Source organism: Hyperolius riggenbachi, chromosome 1 (assembly GCF_040937935.1).
Source record: "Hyperolius riggenbachi isolate aHypRig1 chromosome 1, aHypRig1.pri, whole genome shotgun sequence".
Lineage (NCBI taxonomy): Eukaryota > Metazoa > Chordata > Amphibia > Anura > Hyperoliidae > Hyperolius > Hyperolius riggenbachi.
Genome location: NC_090646.1, coordinates 306970644 through 306992170, shown reverse-complemented (window position 1 = coordinate 306992170; position 21527 = coordinate 306970644). Strand labels below are relative to the sequence as shown.

The window sequence follows — 21527 nt, the reverse complement described above, 5'->3', positions numbered from 1 at the left end:
ATGTGACACATCAAACTTATTGGGAATTTCACAAGAAAAACAAAGGTTTGCTTGGTTTTAACGTAACTTCATTATTTCAGGAGTTATTTACAAGTTTCTGACCACTTATAAAATGTGTTCAATTTTCTGCCCATTGTGTTGGATTGTCAATGCAACCCGCTTCTCCCACTACTCACACACTGATAGCAACACTGCAGGAGAAATGCACTAGCACAGGCTTCCAGTATCCGTAGTTTCAGATGCTGCACATCTCTTATCTTCACAGCATAGACAATTGCCTTCAGATGACCCCAAAGATAAGTCCAAGGGGTTCAGATCGGGAGACCTTGGGGGCCAATAAACTGGCCCACGACGACCAATCCACTTTCCAGGAAACTGTTCTAGGAATGCTCGGACCTGACACCCATAATGTGGTGGTGCACCATCTTGCTGGAAAAACTCGGGGAACGTGCCAGCTTCAGTGCATAAAGAGGGAAACACATCATCATGTAGCAATTTTGCATATCCAGTGGCCTTGAGGTTTCCATTGATGAAGAATTGCCCCACTATCTTTGTACCCCGTATACCACACCATACCATCATTTTTTTTGTTCCAACAGTCTTGGAGGGATCTATCCAATGTGGGTTAGTGTCAGGCCAATAGTGGTGGTTTTGTTTAACTTCACCATTCACAAGTTTGCCTCATCACTGAACAAAATCTTCTGCGTAAACTGAGGGTCCTGTTCCAATTTTTGCTTTGACCATTCTACAAATTCAGTGCGCCGATCTGGGTCATCGTCGTTGAGATGCTGCAGTAGCTGGAGTTTGTAAAGGTGCCATTTGTGAGTAGCTAATATCTGTCGAAGGGATGTTCGACTAATGCCACTCTGCGGTGACATGCAGCGAGTGCTACGCTGTGGGCTCTTGTTGAATGAAGCTAGGGCAGCCACTGTAGTTTCTTCATTAGTGACAGATTTCATGCGTCACCTTTTTGGCAAATCGAACACTGAACCAGTTTCACAGTGGGGCAGCACGATGGCATAGTGGTTTGCGCTCTCGCCTTGCAAGCGCTGGGTCCCTGGTTCAAATCCCAGCCAGGTCAACATCTGCAAGGAGTTTGTATGTTCTCCCCGTGTCGGTGTGGGTTTCCTCCGGGCACTCTGTTTTCCTCCCACATCCTAAAAACATACAGATAAGTTAATTGGCTCCCCCCCCCCCCCCAAAAAAAAAAAATTGGCCCTAAACCATAGATGCACTACACGATACATACATATGACTATGGTAGGGACTAGATTGTGAGCCCCTCTGAGGGACAGTTAGTGACAAGACAGTATACTCTGTACAGCGCTGCGTAATATGTCGGCGCTATATAAATACTTAAATATAAAATAACTTGGCAAGCAGTTTGCTAACTGTAGCATGGGAGACAGGTGGTCTTGTAGGGTGTCTTGCATTGAAATCTGCTACAATGACCCGGTTACTGCGTTCACCAGACATCAACACAATTTCTATCCGCTCCTCACGTGTTAATCTAGGCGACATGTCAATGGCTGTAAACAAAGAGAAACTTGTAAATAACGTATGAAAGAATAAAATTACGTTAAAACCAAGCACGCCATTGTTTTTTGAAAATTGTTTTTCTTGTAAAATTCCCAATAAGTTTGATGTGTTTCATGACCCTCTTCCTATTGAAAAAACAAAAGTTGGATTCAAAGATAGAAACCGAGAGCCCAATATAGTGTAGTATGTACTGAAGGCAGGGCCGGTTTAAGCAACAATGGGGCCCCAGGGCAAAATAAACCTGGGGGGCCCCCCCAACATATACCCCGGAACAAAAATCGGCATTAGGGGACCTTTTTTGCAGCTGGTATAGTCAGGGTGTGAAGTCCCAATCGGTCAGAGCTCCACATTCTGGCTATCCCAGCCTGCATGGGGGACAAGGGGTTAAAAAGTTTCAGGAGGGGGGACCCCACATAATTTAAAAAAAAAAAAATTCCCACACTCTAAACATAAAAAAAAATTGGGAAAATAGGAAAAAATGACAGGGATCTTCATACAGCCATATTGCGGCTGTATAGCGATCCCTGGCCAAAGCATTGCGGCTGCGTATGGACCCCCTGGAAACCCCGTCAGGAAATGTATTGCTCTTTCTTTTTATACATGTAAAATTACACTACCGTTAGGTTTGCTACTAAAAGTGAAATTTACCGCATTTGAAACTATACTTCTTTCCTTCTAAACTTTAAAATCGATTTTCTCAAAAACTGTAAGGTCTTTTTGAAAAATTGTTTTTTCCTCTTATTCCTAATGATCTCCTTAACATATCCTGCAAATTTAGGGTTTCTAGCATTTAAGGTGGATTTGTTATTAACCATTAAAGTCGGCAGGTTTTTAAATGTTTTTTTTTTCCTTTGAAACTTTAAAATCGATTTTCTCAGGAACTATAAGGCCGATTTGAAAAAAATTTTTTTCCTCTTGTAGCCACTGGGGGCCCCTACAAGCTCTGGGGCCCTGGGGCAGCTGCCTCCTCTGCCTTAATGGTAGCGCCGGCCCTGACTGAAGGAGGGAGGAAGTATTGTGAGACGTAAGTAATATACTTACAAACCAGGGTTACCTCCAAGGCAACCACTGAAAAGGCAGGTGGGGAGAACAAGCCTGTCCCCACTCAGATAAAAACAAGGAACACCAAGAGCCCCAATAGTGTAATATGTACTTGTAAATGGTTACTAGATAGAATAAATATTAATACTCACAAACCAGGTTTACCATTAGGCAACCACTGTAAAGGCAGGTGGGGAGATTTTCCTGACCCCACTCAGGAATAAGAAGTCGCTCTCTGTAGATAAGAAAAAGGGGGTTCAACCCTCCACCCAGGGTGGACTCAATATTATGCAGGAGAACAGAGGTGCCAAAAGGATAAAAGGAAGCTAAATGAGCTTAAAAACCAAATTCTTGGTAAATAGAGGAGGTAGTGGTGGACTTACCTCCTCCAAGTAGACACACAACGACTGTAGTAAACACAGTCAATATGTTTTATTTATGAACTCCAAATATGCAACGCGTTTCACAGGTTTGATCCCGCTTCATCAGGCAATAACAACGGAGCAATAGCATATGTGGTCAGTAGAAGAGCCAGGCACCTGTGGTCAGTAGAAGAGCCAGAGGTGCCTGGCTCTTCTACTGACCACATATGCTATTGCTCCGTTGTTATTGCCTGATGAAGCGGGATCAAACCTGCGAAACGCGTTGCATATTTGGAGTTCATAAATAAAATATATTGACTGTGTTTACTACAGTCGTTGTGTGTCTACTTGGAGGAGGTAAGTCCACCACTACCTCCTCTATTTACCAAGAATTTGGTTTTTAAGCTCATTTAGCTTCCTTTTATCCTTTTGGCGCCTCTGTTCTCCTGTCCCCACTCAGGATTAAGACGTCGCTCTCTGTGGATAGGGAAAAAGAGGGTAAGACACACTTCCACTCCTGTTGTTTATTGCCTGAGGAAGCTGGATCTTGCCTGCGAAACGCGTTGCAACTTGTCTTTGGAGTATATGAATAAATTGTTTACCACTTAATCGACAGTACTTGTGTCTGTTTTGGGTTGGCTGGTCCACCACCACATCCCGAACGTTTTAAACGTTTTTAGTGACTTTTATCCTACTGGCGCCTCTGTACATCTCAGAGTATCAAAAGTTGGATTCAAAATGGCCGATTTCAAAATGGCTGCCATGGTCACCACCCATCTTGAAAAGTTTCCCCACTCACATATACTAATGTGCCACAAACGTGGCAGTTAATATCGCCAACCATTCCCATTTTATTAAAGTATATCCATATAAATGGCCCACCCTGTAGACTGGGAAGAGCCAGGAGTTGTGTTAGGAGACAAAAGTATCATCACCTTGGCAAAGACATAAGCAAAGCATACATTTAAAATTTCAGCTTTAGCTTGGTCTTCCACAATCAAGTTCCCTGACTGGTCTTTTTAGAGTCCTTCACTCTCTTATTCCTTTTCAAATTGATGTGTTTGTAAAATTTTCTTCCCTTCCTGCTTTAGAGCCGAAAGGCAATCCTCTTAATTAATAATGTCCAAAACAGTATTATTTATCCAAAATGGCCTTTTTTTTTTTAGATCCAGTATTTTATTCCCATAGGGTGTATATGCTAGTTCTGGAATAGTCATTAAGGTAGATATTTACAACTTAGATATTTGAAACTTTGCTATTTCTTTTCAGTATCCTTGCCCAGTAATTTGGGACCTAGGGCTTGATTCACTCAGCATAGCGCCACATAACAGCACAAGTTAGGTACTGTTAGGCACGCTAGTGAATCAGCGTGCCTTAACCCTCCTGGCGGTCTATTAAAAAACGCCAGGGGGCAGCGCAGCAGCTTTTTTTTTTTTTTTTTTTTTTTTTAAATCATGTAGCGAGCCCAGGGCTCGCTACATGATAGCCGCTGTGCAGCAGCATCCCCCCGCCCGATTCGATCAGGAAATCCTGTTCAAAGAATGGGATTTCCTGGAGGGCTTCCCCCGTTGCCATGGCGACGGGCGGGATGACGTCATCGACGTCGTGACGTCATTGGGAGTCCCGATCCAGCCCTCAGCGCTGCCTGGCACTGATTGGCCAGGCAGCGCACGGGGTCTGGGGGGGGGGCAGCGCGGCGGGCAATCGGCGAGGAGCGGCGGCGATCAGAGTGCACACGCAGCTAGCAAAGTGCTAGCTGCGTGTTGCAAAAAAAAAAAAAATTATGCAAATCTGAGAAAGCCTCCTGCGTGGCTTACCCCGAACTAAGTTACCACCAGGAAGGTTAATTCAGTGTCCCTGCACGCTATGCACGCTATTGGCAGCGCAGCGTGCGTAATCAGGGAGCGGGCTCTCTGCGCACACTATGCTGCTGAATTGCAAACCAGTGAATGTATTAAAGGACCTGATCCCCGCATTCTAATTGGTCCAATAGGCAATTGGTCACCTAGTTGTTTGTGGGTGTTTATAACCTACACCAGTAAGCAATTTACAATCGCTTCCAGTATGAATACATAGAGATTCCACATCATCACTGTCATTTAGTTGTCTCCTAATTCATTACTCATTTTAACTAATGGAACTTTTAGGTTCCTTGTAGTCCTTACAGTGGCTTGCAAAAGTATTTGGCCTCCTTGAAGTTTTCCACATTGTCACATTACTGCCACAAACGTGAATTAATTTTATTGGAATTCCACGTGAAAGTCCAATACAAAGTGGTGTACACTTGAGAAGTGAAACGAAAATCATACATGATTCCAAACATTTTTTACAAATTAATAACTGCAAAGTGGGGTGTGCATAATAATTCAGCCCCCTTTGGTCTGAGTGCAGTCAGTTGCCCATAGACATTGCCTGATGAGTGCTAATGACTAAATAGAGTGCGCCTGTGTGTAATCTAATGTCAGTACAAATACAGCTGCTCTGTGACGGCCTCAGAGGTTGTCTAAGAGAATATTGGGAGAAACAACACCATGAAGTCCAAAGAACATACCAGACAGGTCAGGGATAAAGTTATTGAGAAATTTAAAGCAGGCTTAGGCTACAAAAAGATTTCCAAAGCCTTGAACATCCCACAGAGCACTGTTCAACGATCATTCAGAAATGGAAGGAGTATGGCACAACTGTAAACCTAATACAAAGTTACACAGCGCTCAGATGTGTATACCCACAATTACCAATATGGTTCCAGGATGTACTAAATAATCAATATGATTTATATACTCAATGCATAAACCTTGTTTTATGCAACAATAAAAAATCCCTCTATTATAGACAGTTCTATGGGTACGCTTCTGGTAAAAGGCTTGAGTTAGTCCTTTCTTGCAAAACAGTATTTCTCCTCCAGAATAGCGCTCCACCATAAATCACAATGCTGTCACCACCACCAGGAACACCCTAAAAGGTCCTCACTCACCAAATAGGGTGGGCCAGCAATGACATTGGCCTTATCTCGCCTCTGGGGTATTTGATAGGCTCCCCGCGCCCTGTGGCAGTCAGATGTTACTCAGATATCACCTCTTCTTGAATGTAACCTCAATGCAAACAAACACTATCATTGCGCAGACATCCCAGTTATAAAGGGTATTTATTAAAAGGTTCCACTCACATATCACAGGTAGTCGGTAAGCCTGTGGAGTATTAGGAACGGGCTCCACCCCGTGCGGCCTCCCGGGCTGGCCGCCGTATGCTGGAATCTCAGGGCTTGCTCGCTCCACCACGCCACCGCCTCCCACTACGCTGTCCGTGTCCGTGTTACTTCCGCATGTGGCTCCTCCCTATCGATTTCGTCATGAAGATGACTCATTCAGGGGATCCCTATGGTTGTGGCAGCATCATGCTCTGGGGTGCTTCTCTTCAGCAGGGACAGGGAAGCTGGTCAAAGTTGATGGGAAGATGGATGGAGCCAAATACAGGGCAATCTTGGAAGAACACCTCTTGGAGTCTGCAAAAGACTTGAGACTGGGGCGGAGGTTCACCTTCCAGCAGGACAACGACCCTAAAGATAAAGCCAGGGCAACAATGGAATAGTTTAAAACAAAACCTATCCATGTGTTAGAATGGCCCAGTCAAAGTCCAGATCTAAATCCAATCAGGAATCTGTGTCAAGATCTGAAAACTGCTGTTCACAAACGCTGTCCATCTGATCTGACTGAGTTGGAGCTGTTTTGCGAAGAAGAATGGGCAAGGATTTCAGTCTTTAGATGTGGAAAGCTGGTAGAGACATACCCTAAAAGACTGGCAGCTGTAATTGCAGCAAAAGGTGGTTCTATTGACTCAGGGGGCTGAATAATTACACACACCCCACTTTGCAGTTATTGATTTGTAAAAAAATGTTTGGAATAATGTATGATTTTCATTCCACTTCTCACGTGTACACCACTTTGTATTGGTCTTTCACGTGGAATTCCAATAAAATGGATTCATGTTTGTGGCAGTAATGTGACAAAATGTGGAAAACTTCAAGGGGGCCAAATACTTTTGCAAGCCACTGTAACTGTTTCGGTTCACCATGACGCATAACGTATTAAAAGTAAACCTGTAAGATTACCATAAGCAAAAGTCAGATATACAGTATATCACCAGCAGAGGGAAGCCTCTGGATCCTCCAGAGGCTTTCCAGGTCTTCCTCGAGACCACAGATCTAGCGCTGGGAGCCTCTGGAAGTTTGTAGCCATGCTACCATCTAAACGAGCAGGGTCGCAGTAATCAGGATCCATGCTACTCCACAGGCACAAGGCATCCTGCGAAATGCAGGCACACTCGTTCATGGATGGGAGCACTGCCACACACACTCTTCAGCAAGCCCTTGTTTGGGGGGGTCCCAGCACTGGATCAGTGGAGGCAAAGTGGATGGAGAATCCTCTAGATTATCCAGTTACTTTCCTCTACTGAGGTAAATACCAATTTGAGGCCCTTTTTTTTACTTCAGGTATACTTTAATATAGACAGCTGGCTATAAATAGATGTTCAAAATGTTGTAAGTTATAAAGGCTAACTTCCCAAAACAGCGATTGCCTGGCTGATGTTGTAACGCTATTCTTGGGTTTACTCACACATTGGCATAGTCAGCGCTCCCATCCATTAGCACTGAGCATCATTTAATAGTAATTTCACTCTGAGAAAAGCTGTGACCAGCCCGCATGTGTCAGGAGAGCCAGCGTCTGAACTCGCATTTGCCAGGAAGGCACTGGAAAAGAGCCAAAGGGCATACAGTCCATTATACTATATGAAATGGCCATTCAGCGAGGTACGAATCAAAAGAAGCTGGCAGAGCTGAATTTGAAGCACTATTCCTTGTCTTTACTTCTTTTGTCTTGAAAATAAATGCAAAAATATATTAAATCAAACTAGACAATTGTAATACATCTACAGTTTACTGAAAGTAACCTTGGTTATGCAGTCTATAGTCTGAAAATTAATTTTAAGTATGCTGCTAAGCCTTGAATTCCTCTTTAAAGTGGTATTGTCACAATAAAAATCTAATTTCAACAGAAACTGGTCTGAGTGTATTAAGTGATAAAGATGCTAATCCTGCATTCAAAACTTGCAAAACTTTTTTTGCTGTTTTGATTTGGAGTTATCACATACTTAAAGCGGATCCGAGATGAAAAACTACAACAAGTAATTTGTCTAAATATCTTATCTAAAGTTTAGATAGTTTACCCAGCAAATCTAGCCTCAAACAGCTTGAGTAGAATATGATTATTTCTTCCAACATACAATGACAGCAGCCATGTTGTTACACACTGGCAAGCTTATCTGCATCTTTAGCACTCAGCCTGTGAAAAAAACCTAACACCCCCCCCCCCTCCTTCTCCCCCTCTGCCTCTGAAATCTCTGGCTAGAAATACCTCCCCTCCTGCCCAGACTGAGCTCCCAAGTGCCCTTGCTACTGTCTGAAAATGCCAAAGCTCTCTGAAAACCTGTGGGCGAGACTTGTTTAGTTTATAGGGAATTAGATTATTAAAACAAAAACAAAAAAGTATTTGGCTTGAGGAATGCCCTATAAACAATAGGAAAGGAACACAATTATGCAATGAGTAAAAGTTCATCTCGGATCCACTTTAAGGAGCACTGGCCCTTCAGTTATCAGTGCCCGAACAGTTGAATGCTGGGAGTTCTTATCTATAATATATTCCTCCTCTTCCACTTATTTCCCTGCCTAGCTTCTTATCTGAAACACCTCTGCTTACTTGTGTTTACAAGGAAGGCTGAGGTGACTCAGCGATTAGAGGAGAAAATTAAAAAAGACACTGCAGTTCCTAGTATACACCTCAGTGGGAGTGCCTGAAGAATGAGAGGAGGGCAGCTAATAAATGCACAATGGGCAAGAGAAGGGAGGGGGGAAAACAAGTCAGGGAGGATATGTCATCATCATTAGCTTAGCAAGATGGCCACTGCCTAGAAAAGGATTTTCTGCTTTTCCTTTATAAAATTCACAGGAATCATTACGTGGATAGCACTATACATCTGTTATGTAAGTAGAAGTAGTATTTATATGTTTTTTTTATTCTTGGGTTAGCATGGGTGTCGCTTGTTCTTTAAACTTAACTCTGGTTCTTATTTCTCAGCATCATTTGAAAAAACTTGAAGGTCGCAGGTTAGATTATGACTACAAAAAAAAGCGTCAAGGAAAAATACCAGATGAGGACCTGCGACAAGCTTGGGAAAAATTCATAGAGTCGAAAGAAGTGGCAACAACAAGCATGGTAAATCTTCTGGATACTGATGTAAGTAATAGGATTACCATAAATATGTCAGTGGGAGTACATCTGTTGCGAGGCAAAACAGAACTGCTACCTAAGGATGTGGGTGTCTTGAAGCATGTAAGTGATGTAAAAAGTGATACTTTGGGGGGTAGTATTACCACAGTGAAGGCATGACTGTAGCCACATATATTGCCACCAATTGCTTCTTAGTAACTCCCACACTTTATTAAATACTTTTATCAGGCTCGCTTGAAAGAAAGGGGGAGAACAGAGAGCCCGATATGGTGTTGTATGTTAATAAGGTGATGTCTGATGCAAACACACACAATGATTATACTCACAAGGACGGGTCGCCTCCAAGGCAACAACTAGATAAGCAGGCGGGGAGAATTGTAACCTGACCTCGCTCAGGGTTAAGAAGTCGCTCTCTGTAGATAGAAGGAAATGGGGATACACCCCTCCACCCAGGGTGGACTCAACAATTATGTGGTATAACAGAGGCGCCAAGTAGAGTAAAATTAGTTAAAATTGTTAAAAAGGGGGAAGAAGCGGGACTGTTACCCGTGAAACGCGTTGCACTTTTGGAGTTCATAATAAATGTTACGTCAAACTTGAAGTAACCTGCCCGTTATCTGGCCATTTTTTCATAAGGTAGGTGAGTCCACCCACTTCCCCCTTTTTAACAATTTTAACTAATTTTACTCTACTTGGCGCCGCTGTTGTTATACCACATAATTTTATTAGGCTCGGTTCACACTTGCGTTGGCAAACTGATCTGTGAAAACTGATCTGATCACCAAGGCAGCGCTTCAGCATCCGTTTCACTGGGCTCAGTGGTCTGAAAAATTGCTGCATGGAGGACACTTGCAATCCGTTCAGCGGATCATGCGGAACAGATCCGTTTGAACGGACGGATGTGAACGGATCCATAGTTTAACACTGGTTCCACTCCCATCTGTTCCAATCTGTGTCCCTTCTGATCTGGGAACGGACCATTTTGTTTACCGCTAATGTGAACCGGGCCTTAATACTTTTCCTGTGCAGACCGGCTCAGACATGCAGATTGGCTATGATAGTATCACAGTTGGAAAGGAGAGAGACTAATTCACACAACTGAATCCAGAAAGATTGCAATAGGACCTCATTAAATATGGCAGCCTTTATATCCTTCTTACTACATAGTCTTTAAATGAGGAGCCAGAAACAGGTTGTTAATGCACCTAAGTGTGTGTTTACACATCCACTTTTGATTTTGACAATCACTGGGCAATTTTACCACCTATATGCATTATGAGAGCTTACCTACGCTATCTGTTCATAGTATTCAAAATCTGTTGCCCCTTATTTTGCATGGAAGTGGTAGACTTAGCTAATCATTTGCCAATAAAAATTGGATGGATCTACATCCCCTAAAACAAGTATGCTCATTGTGAAATTGGTGGTAGGAGGTGCCCAAAAATGTAACAAAATGATTAAAAACAGTTTAAAGAGGAACTGTAAACAGAAAAAAAAATCCTCTCAGCGATGTCCAGTAAAAATACCTGGGACGAACCATTTTTACTCCTGGCAGAGTAACATTTTTTTCTCTTTATTCCAGCAGTTGTAACTGTTATACAGTGAAGGCTGTAACCACCTTTTTTTTCTTTTAACTGACTGATGTCATCAGAAGGCTCCCAATGCATGTGTGTAGAGAAGTGCAGTTAGACAACTAGGAGTCTAGTGGTTTGTCTGTACATACAAACAAAATTGAATGGCTGTTGTGAAGCAGTTTTAGTAAAGTAATTGCAGCAGGGTAAAGGAATAGAAAAAAGGTGGTTTATGGTGATAAACGAGGAATAGAGAAGATCAGGTCTATTTCTGTACTGTAAGAATGAAGTTGCAGCCTAGAGCAGTGATGGCTAACCTTGGCAGTCCAGCTGTGACAAAACTACAAAACCCATCATGCCTCTGACTCCCCTATGTATGCTTAGAGCTGTCAGAGTATTGCAATGCCTCCAGCTGGAGTGCCAAGGTTAGCCATCACTGGCCCTAGAGGGTGGGGCATAAAAAGTTTGTTTCATTGCTCCTCACTCAATCTGCAAAAAGCAAATACCTCCCCCATCTTATGCCTGGTACACATCATTCTATTTCCTGTTTGATAACCGGGTAGAATTGATTATTTCTGACAGATCCGATCTGATTTCCGATTGTTTTTCTAGTCGATTTTCCGATCACTTCTATACAAAATCAATTGTGGATGTGGTTAGCTTTGGCAGCTGCTGGATGTGAAGACTTTTTTTCTTCATTTTGACTTGAATACATTTTAAATCGGGTAGTGCAGGCTTTGGTTCTTTGACTTTTAACAGGGCCAATGTTTTTACTGTAAGCTGTGTTCTGTCAGTAAGGGCCTGAGTCCACTGATGCAGTTATATCAGCTTTTCAGTTACACACCAATATCACAGATGCTGAAAAGCAGACAGAAGCAGACACAACTGAATTAGAGGTCTCAGGCCGAGCAGGGACAAGGTCCTCCAGTACCCAAGGCTGAGACACCAAAGTGCGCCCCTCCATCCCTCCCACCCCAGCTGTCACACACTGATTGCTATTAGACTAAGAGGGCCACAGGGCCCACAACCTCCCCAACACCTTAATATCTAGTTATCTGGCTTGCAGTCACTGCTATGTATCCCCTTTTCTTATTTCTTTCTGCTTCATACACAATTAGGAATGACAGCTGAATGAATTGTGCGCCCCCTCCTACACTGCGCCCTGAGGCTGGAGCCTCTCCAGCCTATGCCTCGGCCCGGCCCTGGTCTCAGGCCCTTAGGCTCCTTGGACACTATGGGGTTGATTCACTATAACAAATGGCGTGCCTTATCAGTTAACATGCCTTATCAGAGTTAGTGTGCCTTATCAGAATAGCATAGCGAGCGGTACAAACTTATGCCTGCTAATTGGCAATGATGAGCGCTCCACTCATCCTGCCCTGAGCCCCTGTGGGTCCAATCACTTTAAAGGACATTACCCCCGCACTTTGATTGGCACAGCAGCCTGTCAAGTTCCTTGTGAAGATAAAACAGAAAGGACCGGCACCGCTGTCTTGTATCAAAGCTCTTTTAATAGCACCAAAGTGGCAGCAGTGACAGACTGCTGTTTCGGTTTACACCTTTATCAAACTGCTCAAAGCCATAAAAATTGTGACAAGACAAACACCTTTAAATACCCCCTTCCTGTATGGGAGGGGCCCCAGAGCGGACCTGAGAGGGAACTTCAATGGTAATATGCAAATATGCTCATGTTTCATGCACACTGAAAAAAAGTGTAATACCTGAATTAGCTTGTACACCACACCCCCAAGCTGGGATGGATGGATGATCACTTCCAAAAAAGGGAAACACTTTCTCCTCCTGTCCCTCCTCCAGCCAGCCACTCACAGCTGTGCAGGCAGTGCTCTGACAACTTCCAGGTCAACCCGGAAGTAGTCAACACATTATGGTCATTGGAGTGATCAGGTTGCAGTATTACCAAAAGTGGCCACAAGATGGCTCACTAAAGGTCGGTGCGACATTAAAGTTGCACCCTGCAGTAAAAAATGAAAAGTTCAAGATTAAGCCACAAGATGTCAGTGTGTGCAAAAATTCTAATGCAGTCAATAATTCGCATAGACAATGAGTTTAAGTATATTTTAAGTGCGACAAAAACGTCGCATCAAGAATACAAAAAGCAGTGTTGTTCTCCTACCTGGTTCGCTGAGGGTGGACATTAAAAGCAAAATCTGGAAGAAGAGCATAAAATAAACATATGAAAACGTGATTTACTCAGGAGGTTCTGATGTCACTAGATACAAAAACTAAGATCATATTCGCGGTTTAAACCACCCACTCCAAAAGTATTCAGTTTCCTGATCCAAAAGGCCTCCTTTTTAAGTAAGGCCTTGTCCCTATCCGAGCCCCTCCAAGTATCCGGGACCCCATCGATTGCCATTATGCGCAATTGTGACACTGCGTGTTTATGCAAATGAAAATGTTGCGCTACCGCCAAAGTGCAATTCGGGTCGCGTATATTCGATTTATGCGACGAGAAACGCTCCTTAAGTCGCTGAGTGGTTTTGCCTACATAGCCAAAACCACATGGGCATTTAATCATATATACGACGTACCGAGAGTTACAATCGTATCGGCCACGTATTTTAAAGGGGACACCCGTTGAGGGATGGCAGAAAGTGTCCCCCCTGATAACATGTCCACACATGTGGCATGATAAACAAGGGTACATGCCCCTTCTGCCCGTGTCCCCAACAGGGCCCCCACTCCTAGTAATTTTGTCCCGAACTGTTGGTGCCCTTTTAAAGGACATCAACGGGGGATATCGTAGTTCTGGAATCGATGGGAATCCTTCACTCAAAATGTGCCAATGTTTGCGAATTGTACGTGCAATCATGTTACTGCAGGTATTATATGTGGATACGAAAGGTAACCTAAGGCTTCTCCTTCTACCTATTCTATCACGTTTCTCAGTTTGGAACGTATTTTCAGGGTAACCCCGGGCCCTAAACTTACTCCTCATTTCTTCCTGTCTCCTCTCCCTGACCTCAGTATCTGTGACAATGTCCGCCACTCTCTTAAGCTGCCCTAGTGGTATACTATCTCTGGTGCCGTCGGGGTGGAAACTCCTATAGTGCAACAGGGAGTTCCTATCAGTCTCTTTGACAAATAAATCCGTCTCGAAGTGACCATCTTGCAAAATGACTCGAGTGTCCAAAAAGGAGACACTACTGGGGTCACTATGCGTCGTAAACCGAATATAGGGGCAGGCACTGTGCAGTTGCGATACGAACTCATCCAGGCTCGAACGCGGGCCCCTTCACACGCAAAATATGTCGTCTATAAATCTCCACCAGCACAAAGCGTGCTGGCGGAAAAGACGATTATCATAGACAAATGCCTCCTCATGGAGGGCCATGTATAGATTTGCGTAGGAGGGGGCCACGTTCGAGCCCATTGCCGTGCCCCGCCTCTGCACAAAATACCTGCCCCCAAACGTAAAATAGTTGCACTTGAGTACCACCTCCAACAGTCGCACCAGAAATTTCCTCTGCTCGTGTGAATAGTCAGTGCGGGTCATGATGAACCAGTCAATCGCCACCACACCCCCATCATGCGGGATGGAGGTGTAGAGGCTCTCAACATCTAGTGTAACAAGTAGCACTCCCTCATCGACTTGACCAAGACCTCGTAATTTATCCAAAAACATCCTTGTATCACGAAGATACGATGGTACTTCATGTACAAGAGGCTGGAGCAGGCCATCCAGGAATTTAGCTATTGGTACAAATATTGACCCAATGCCCGAAACAATGGGTCTACCTGGAGGCCTGTCCAGCCTCTTGTGGATTTTAGGAAGGATATAAAGCGTAGGGGTCTTGGGATGTTCTTCCCTGAGGAATTTAAAAAGACCATTATCGATAATGCCTTTTCTCAATGCTTCATTTAATAAATCATCAATTTTTGCCCGAACAATCAACACAGGATCACAATCTATGCTTTCATAAACATCAGAGTCAGATAATTGTCTCAAAACCTCCTCATTGTACATACTGGTATCCATCACCACCACTGCCCCACCCTTATCTGCGGGGCGGATGGTGATGGACACATTATCCCGTAGGGAAGAAATAGCTCTACGTTGTATTGGTGACAAATTACAATTGACCCCAATTTTACCCCTCTGGAAATCATCCTCGACACATCTAAGGTCATTCTGGACTCTAGAAATAAATGAGTCAATAGTGGGGTGACTTGGTGGAATGAAACCACTAGGGTTTCGCAAACCTATTTCCCGCAACCTGAAACAACCCTCAGGGCCATCTCCAGAAGTTGGGAACTGGGGTATGGAGGCAAAAAAATATTTGAGCTTAATGAGACGAAAAAAATGATAAAGTTCTTGATCCACTTCGAAGAAATTCGGTGAGTTAGTTGGACAAAAGTTCAGTCCCAGTTCCAAAACTTGAATCTCGTCAGGTGAAAGACTGTGGGAACTAATGTTCACCACTAATGATGGTGTGCCCTCGGTCTCAGTACTCTCGGGCTCACATTGCGGCCTGGCCTGCCCCTGCCTTGTGGGCTTGCCCTGCGTTGATGTCCATTTTCTCCGCTGGTATCTCCGGCCGCCTCTCCTGCTGCGGCCCCTACGTGGCCGTTTGGGGATCGATCTCTCGAAGCACCCGCTGAGGCATCCGAGATCGGCTCAGAATCAGAATCTCCTCTTGGTGTGCGAGGTTTCTTACCACGTGGTGGTTTCCCCTTAGGAGTCGGTCTACGAGGACCCGAAAGTCTCTGCCAAGAATACACGAAACCGTTGGTGTAATCAGAAGAGTCGCGAGCAAACTTATTCCTCTTATCTGTTTCCACCGTTTTAGTAAAGTTATTCATTTTGGTCTTTAGGCCATCCATAAAACCAGTATACTGCTCTTCAGGCAACACCTCTTGCAGTTGTTTGGTTAGGGTCTCAGCCTTTTCATCCACTAATGATAGCTCTTGATGAATTCGCACTATGGTGTGGAGCATAGCGTCATAGGAGGCACGATTCCATATGCGCTCCCACACACCCGTGAACTCCTTATCATGTGGAAACAATAATGGAGGCACCTGCGATCTCATCGCTCTTGGAATACGTCGTACCCGGCAATACTCGCCAAGTGTGTCTGCATGTAGTTCAAGATTTATGCGTCTCTTTCTGATCGATTCAAGTTCTCTTTGTAACGGTTTGGCATCTGGGGTCCTCAAGTATGTGACATCTTTCTTCAGTAGAGCCAGGATCTCTCCTGCTTGCTGCTCATTATAACCAAACACATCCGGAGTAGTCATATCTTCACTTGAAGTGATTAATATCGTGAAAGCGTAGTCGTGCTCACCTCCTGAGGCACTCGTATGCACATAAACAAAAGAGAGGGAGCACCGTTTCCAAAAAAAGAGTATGCAGCGTGCCCAAGGTCTCTCCCCAGTGCCTCCTGGGAAGTGCAGTCCAGATAAAACAGAAAGGACCGGCACCGCTGTCTTGAATCAAAGCTCTTTTAATAGCACCAAAGTGGCAGCAGTGACAGACTGCTGTTTCGGTTTACACCTTTATCAAACTGCTCAAAGCCATAAAAATTGTGACAAGACAAACACCTTTAAATACCCCCTTCCTGTATGGGAGGGGCCCCAGAGCGGACCTGAGAGGGAACTTCAATGGTAATATGCAAATATGCTCATGTTTCATGCACACTGAAAAAAAGTGTAATACCTGAATTAGCTTGTACACCACACCCCCAAGCTGGGATGGATGGATGATCACTTCCAAAAAAGGGAAACACTTTCTCCTCCTGTCCCTCCTCCAGCCAGCCACTCACAGCTGTGCAGGCAGTGCTCTGACAACTTCCAGGTCAACCCGGAAGTAGTCAACACATTATGGTCATTGGAGTGATCAGGTTGCAGTATTACCAAAAGTGGCCACAAGATGGCTCACTAAAGGTCGGTGCGACATTAAAGTTGCACCCTGCAGTAAAAAATGAAAAGTTCAAGATTAAGCCACAAGATGTCAGTGTGTGCAAAAATTCTAATGCAGTCAATAATTCGCATAGACAATGAGTTTAAGTATATTTTAAGTGCGACAAAAACGTCGCATCAAGAATACAAAAAGCAGTGTTGTTCTCCTACCTGGTTCGCTGAGGGTGGACATTAAAAGCAAAATCTGGAAGAAGAGCATACAATAAACATTTTTGTTTAAGTTCCTTGTGAAGGGCAGCCTATTGGGCCAATCAAAGTGCGGGGATAATATCCTGAAGGCTGGGTGCACACTTAACAGAAACGCAAGCGTTGTTGAAAATGCTGTGTTTTTGCCGCAAATGGAAGTCTATTGGCCGCAGGAAAAAACGCATATCAAAAACGCACATGCGGTTTTGCTACATGCATTTTCAAAAACTCTGGTTTTGTTGCATAGTCTTCAAAAATGCACATAATGAAAGTCGATGGAAATGCAATGGTATTAGTTTTCCATGCATTTTTCTATGTCTTTTTGATTAAAAGAAAAATAGTTTTCCGATGTATTTCTGCTTCCTGTTGTCTTCCTAGTGATTTGCATAAAACACAAAAAAAATGCACAAAATGCATAAGCGTTTTGTGTATGCAAACTGCAAACGCATTAAAACGCACGCAAAACGCTTGAAAAACGTATCGGCGGTAAAAAAAAACAAACGCTACCACAAACACACCAAAAACGCACACTGCGTAAAAGAACCATGACATAAAATGCAGCCTTTCATGTTATGTGTACACCTACCCGAAAGGTGATTGGACCCGCAGGGGCTCAGGGCAGGACGAGTGGAGCTCTCATCATTGCCAATTAGCAGGCATAAGTTTGTAGTGCTCACTATGCTACTCTGTTAAGGCACACCAACTCTGTTAAGGCACATTCACTCTGATAAGGCACATTCACTCTGATAAGGCACATTCACTCTGATAAGGCACGTTCACTCTTATAAGGCACGCTATTTGTTATAGTGAATCAACCCCTATCTGCGATGTGATCCGTCACAACACACAATATCGTGGCATGCCAATACGATGCAATGATGTTTCTATGGGCCTAGTAAACTGTGCACATTGCATTGCAATGGGTTATTTGGATAATGCACTGCTTTACAGTGGCAGTGAAGCATACTGTATGCATTGCAACACATCGTATATCTAAGGTGTGATGTGACTTTGGCAGCATTGCGTTACGATTCTATACATATAAGGCAACGTACATAGTGTGCAAGGAGCCTTAGCCTGTGGAAAGGGTGATGGGAAATTTGGGCACCTGCTAGCAGCAGAAGTTTTGGCACCACTGTAGGTGCCCATTGAAATTCGCAGTGAGGTGAAATTTGGGCACCTGCAGCACCGGTATTACAATAGGAACCTATGGTGGCATAGTGGTAAGCACTCTTGCCTTGCAGAGCTGGGTCCCCGGTTCAGATACGAGTGGGGCACTAACTGCATGGAGTTTGTATGTTCTCTACGTGTCTGTGTGGGGTTTTCTCTGGGCACTTTGGTTTTCTACCACCTCAGACAAGCTGGCTTCCCCCTAAATTGGCCCTAGACTACGATACATACATAGACATATGTCTATGACCGGGATTAGATTGTGAGTTTCCCTGAGGGACAGTTAAGTGACATCTGTCATTTGTCCTGGAATCTCTCCTGGTATTTTGACCAGTTGCACACTTCTGTGCATGCGCGGCCTCGCCCACGCCATGCTCCCATGCCTTGGAGCATACTGCGCATATCCCTCCTGTGCACATGAGCGTGCAGGAGAGCGTGGCTGATGGACAGCGAGGGAGCCCACATACTGTACCTTATAGGGCTGGAGGAAGCCCCAGGTAAGTATAAATATGCCCATTACTGTTATCTCAGGTTCCCTTTAAAGTGAACCTGAGATAAAAGACTTCTCAAGCTTTATACTTCTCCCCTTTAGAGCCACTCAGTCCCTCGCTACTTCCCTGGGTGGCTCCTGTCCCCTACAGTATGGCCCAGTAGCCTGGCCGATTGAGCGTATTGTGCAAGCGCAGAACGCTCCCAGCCATGGGAGTATGCCTGGCCGAGACATGCATGTGCGACAAATCAAAACTCTGCCATACTACCAAGCCATGCTGCGGGGACAGGAGCCACCTGCAGAGACTGCGAGGGACTGAGCGGCCTCTAGGAAGCTCCAGGTAACTATAGTATCTGAAATGTCTTTCATCTCACGTACACTTTAAAGGACTTCCGATGTGACAAATATTACTCACCTGGGTCTTCTTCCAGCCCCTAGCAGCAGTCTCAGTCCCTCGCTGCAGCCCCAGTCCTCCATATTGTCCCGCTGGTAAAGATCACGACCCCACCAGCGGGTTGTGTTTTCTGCGCCTGTGTGGGCATTCATGCACACCCTTCCATGTCATTTGGAGCGTACTGCGCCTGCGCAGTAGTTGTGCACAGACGCAGTACGTGACAGATGACGTGGACACGCAGCCCACGCAGGTGCAGAAGAGACGTCCTGCTGGCGGGGTTGCGATCTTTACTGGTGGCCAGCGGGACAACGCAGTGGACCGGAGCTGCGGCGAGGGACTGAGACTGCTTTGTAGCTCCCAACAGTCCCTTTTTCGGAGGGACAGTCCCTTTTTGGGAGCCCTGTCCCTCTGTCCTCCTCATTTGTCCCTCTTTCTATGTAAATATATATATTTCTATACTAAAAATGTGTTTGACTATAAACTTTATTCCCAACCTTTAAATTGATATATTACTAATTTTAAAATGTTACTATGAAGGAAAATGAACCATGATAGAAAGGACCAATGTGGTTTGAATTATAAAACATATTTTTCTTATGAAATCTTTATGGTATGCGTGATTAGAGGCGTGGTGAGGGCGTTGCCAGAGGTGTGGCAGGGGCATGACTTAAGTGTCTCTTTTTCTCATCTCAAAGTTGGGAGGTATGCTGCTGCTAGGGGCTGGAAGAAACCCCAGGTGAGTAATATTTGTCACATAAGAAGTCCTTTAAGCCCCTGCAGTGAAGCAGTGCTGTATATATGTGTCTGATCTATTGCTTGATGGAAAAGCACCAAATGACTGCTGTACTACATGTACAGAACAAACTCTCCATAGTGAGAGGGTCATGGCCAGCTATGTGAAATGTCACTCTTCTAATAATTGCTTCTCCCTTTGCTGCTCTGGCCACTTATATTCCAGCTGCAGTCTGTACAGAGAGAGAAGCAGCTTAGGAAGCAAAGGGAGGAGGAGGAGGGGGAATTGTGTAGAATGTATATGAGGGAGATGTAATCTCTCCATCTCCCTCTCTATCTTTCTCCCCCCTCTTGCTAAAAGTTTAGAAGTTGCCCTCTCCCCTCCCATATCAGCGGCATGTGTTTAACTCCCCTCATCCCAGCTGGAATCCCTCTCCTAAGCTCTTCCTACAGCCTCAGATGATCTTATAGCTCTGTCTGCATGTCATGTGCATTCACGCAACATGCAGGCAGAGTTAGAGGATCAAAGGCTGTGTAGGCAGAGCTGACGAGAGAGGGATTCTAGCTGGGATGAGGAGAGTTAAAAACATGTCGCTGACCTGCAGGTCATGGACTTGATAGTGGCGCAGCTTCATAGGGTAGAGAGGGATGATCAATCATCCCATCGGAGGCTGCAAAATCAACTTCTTCTGCGTGTGCTCACGTCCCACCTTGATGACGGTGAGAACTGCAACTTTTTTTCCCCCTTGGCAACTTGTGATGTCACTACCCAGAAGGCAGTGCGCACAAGCCTAATTAATATACAGCCGTGGACCAACTTCATGAGGGGGCGTGGCTTCCTACTTAAAGGTGCAATACCAGCAAAATGCTGGTTTTATATCGGGAAATACTGGGGTTTCATCTATAAATTGGGTATAGGCTACCTGCTGGCAATAAATTGTTTTGACCTTACAGTTCCTCTTTAAAGGAGATCTTAAGGTTGGCTTACCTCTTGGAAGAATGTAACTAATATACTGGAAGTATAGTTGCTTGGTTACTCTGTTGTATTGGTCCAAGCCCTATCCCATACAGCCATATCAATACCTGCCATGTACTGATGAGGACCAAAAGTCCGAAGCAGGCTGTCTACATGTGGGGTTGATGTGGTTGTGTAATATTTAAAGCTATAGGCTTGGTTCTGGATGCTTGCCTGGCTTACAGGGGCAAAAAATATAATTTGCATATTCAGTAGTGCTGCATTGTGGGTAAACACAAATGTTCTTATAGCTGAATTATTGTAAGCTTCCTTCTGTTTTAAGAAGGCAAATTACACCAAGTATAATTTATTAGCAAACGAAAGACCTGTGTTCCTTTTTTCCATTTTCTCACTGAAAGAGTTAAAATTCCAAGGCTATAGTATAACTATAGTATAGCTATGTCAGAGGACTTTGTGGTATGATGGTAGCCTGTTACAGGATGCTATGATGCTTTGGTGAACACTGAAGTGGTCTTTATGGAGTCAATTGATGAATGTGCGTGTATATATTTACTAAGGGCTGCATGTTTACTGTTGTCAAGTTGCTTCAAATAATCATGTTAATGCTAAAATGTGTTTCATATTGGTGTAGACGTTTAAAATCTTAGTGTATGGACAAATTTTAAAAACATACCGTATTTTATGCCATATAGGTGTCCTCCTGTGTCCCCCAAATGTCTTCCTGTGTCTCCATGTGTCGTCATGTCTCATCCTGTAACCCCCATGTGTCCTGTATCCCCCATTTGTCCTTCTGTATCCCCCATTTGTCCTTCTGTATCCCCCATGTGTCCTTCTGTATCCTC

The 21527-nt window shown here is 44.3% G+C and overlaps 1 protein-coding gene across 4 annotated transcripts in view; it reads left to right on the top strand.

Annotated features, from left to right (window-relative positions):
* Positions 1-21527, top strand: part of SH3GL1 (SH3 domain containing GRB2 like 1, endophilin A2) — a 594767-nt gene that overhangs the window by 315619 nt on the left and 257621 nt on the right. For all 4 annotated transcript variants that reach the window (XM_068233807.1, XM_068233809.1, XM_068233806.1 and 1 more), the window contains one exon: positions 9074-9232. In XM_068233807.1, the coding sequence (XP_068089908.1) occupies positions 9074-9232 (159 nt within the window). The remainder of the gene's footprint in view (positions 1-9073; positions 9233-21527) is intronic.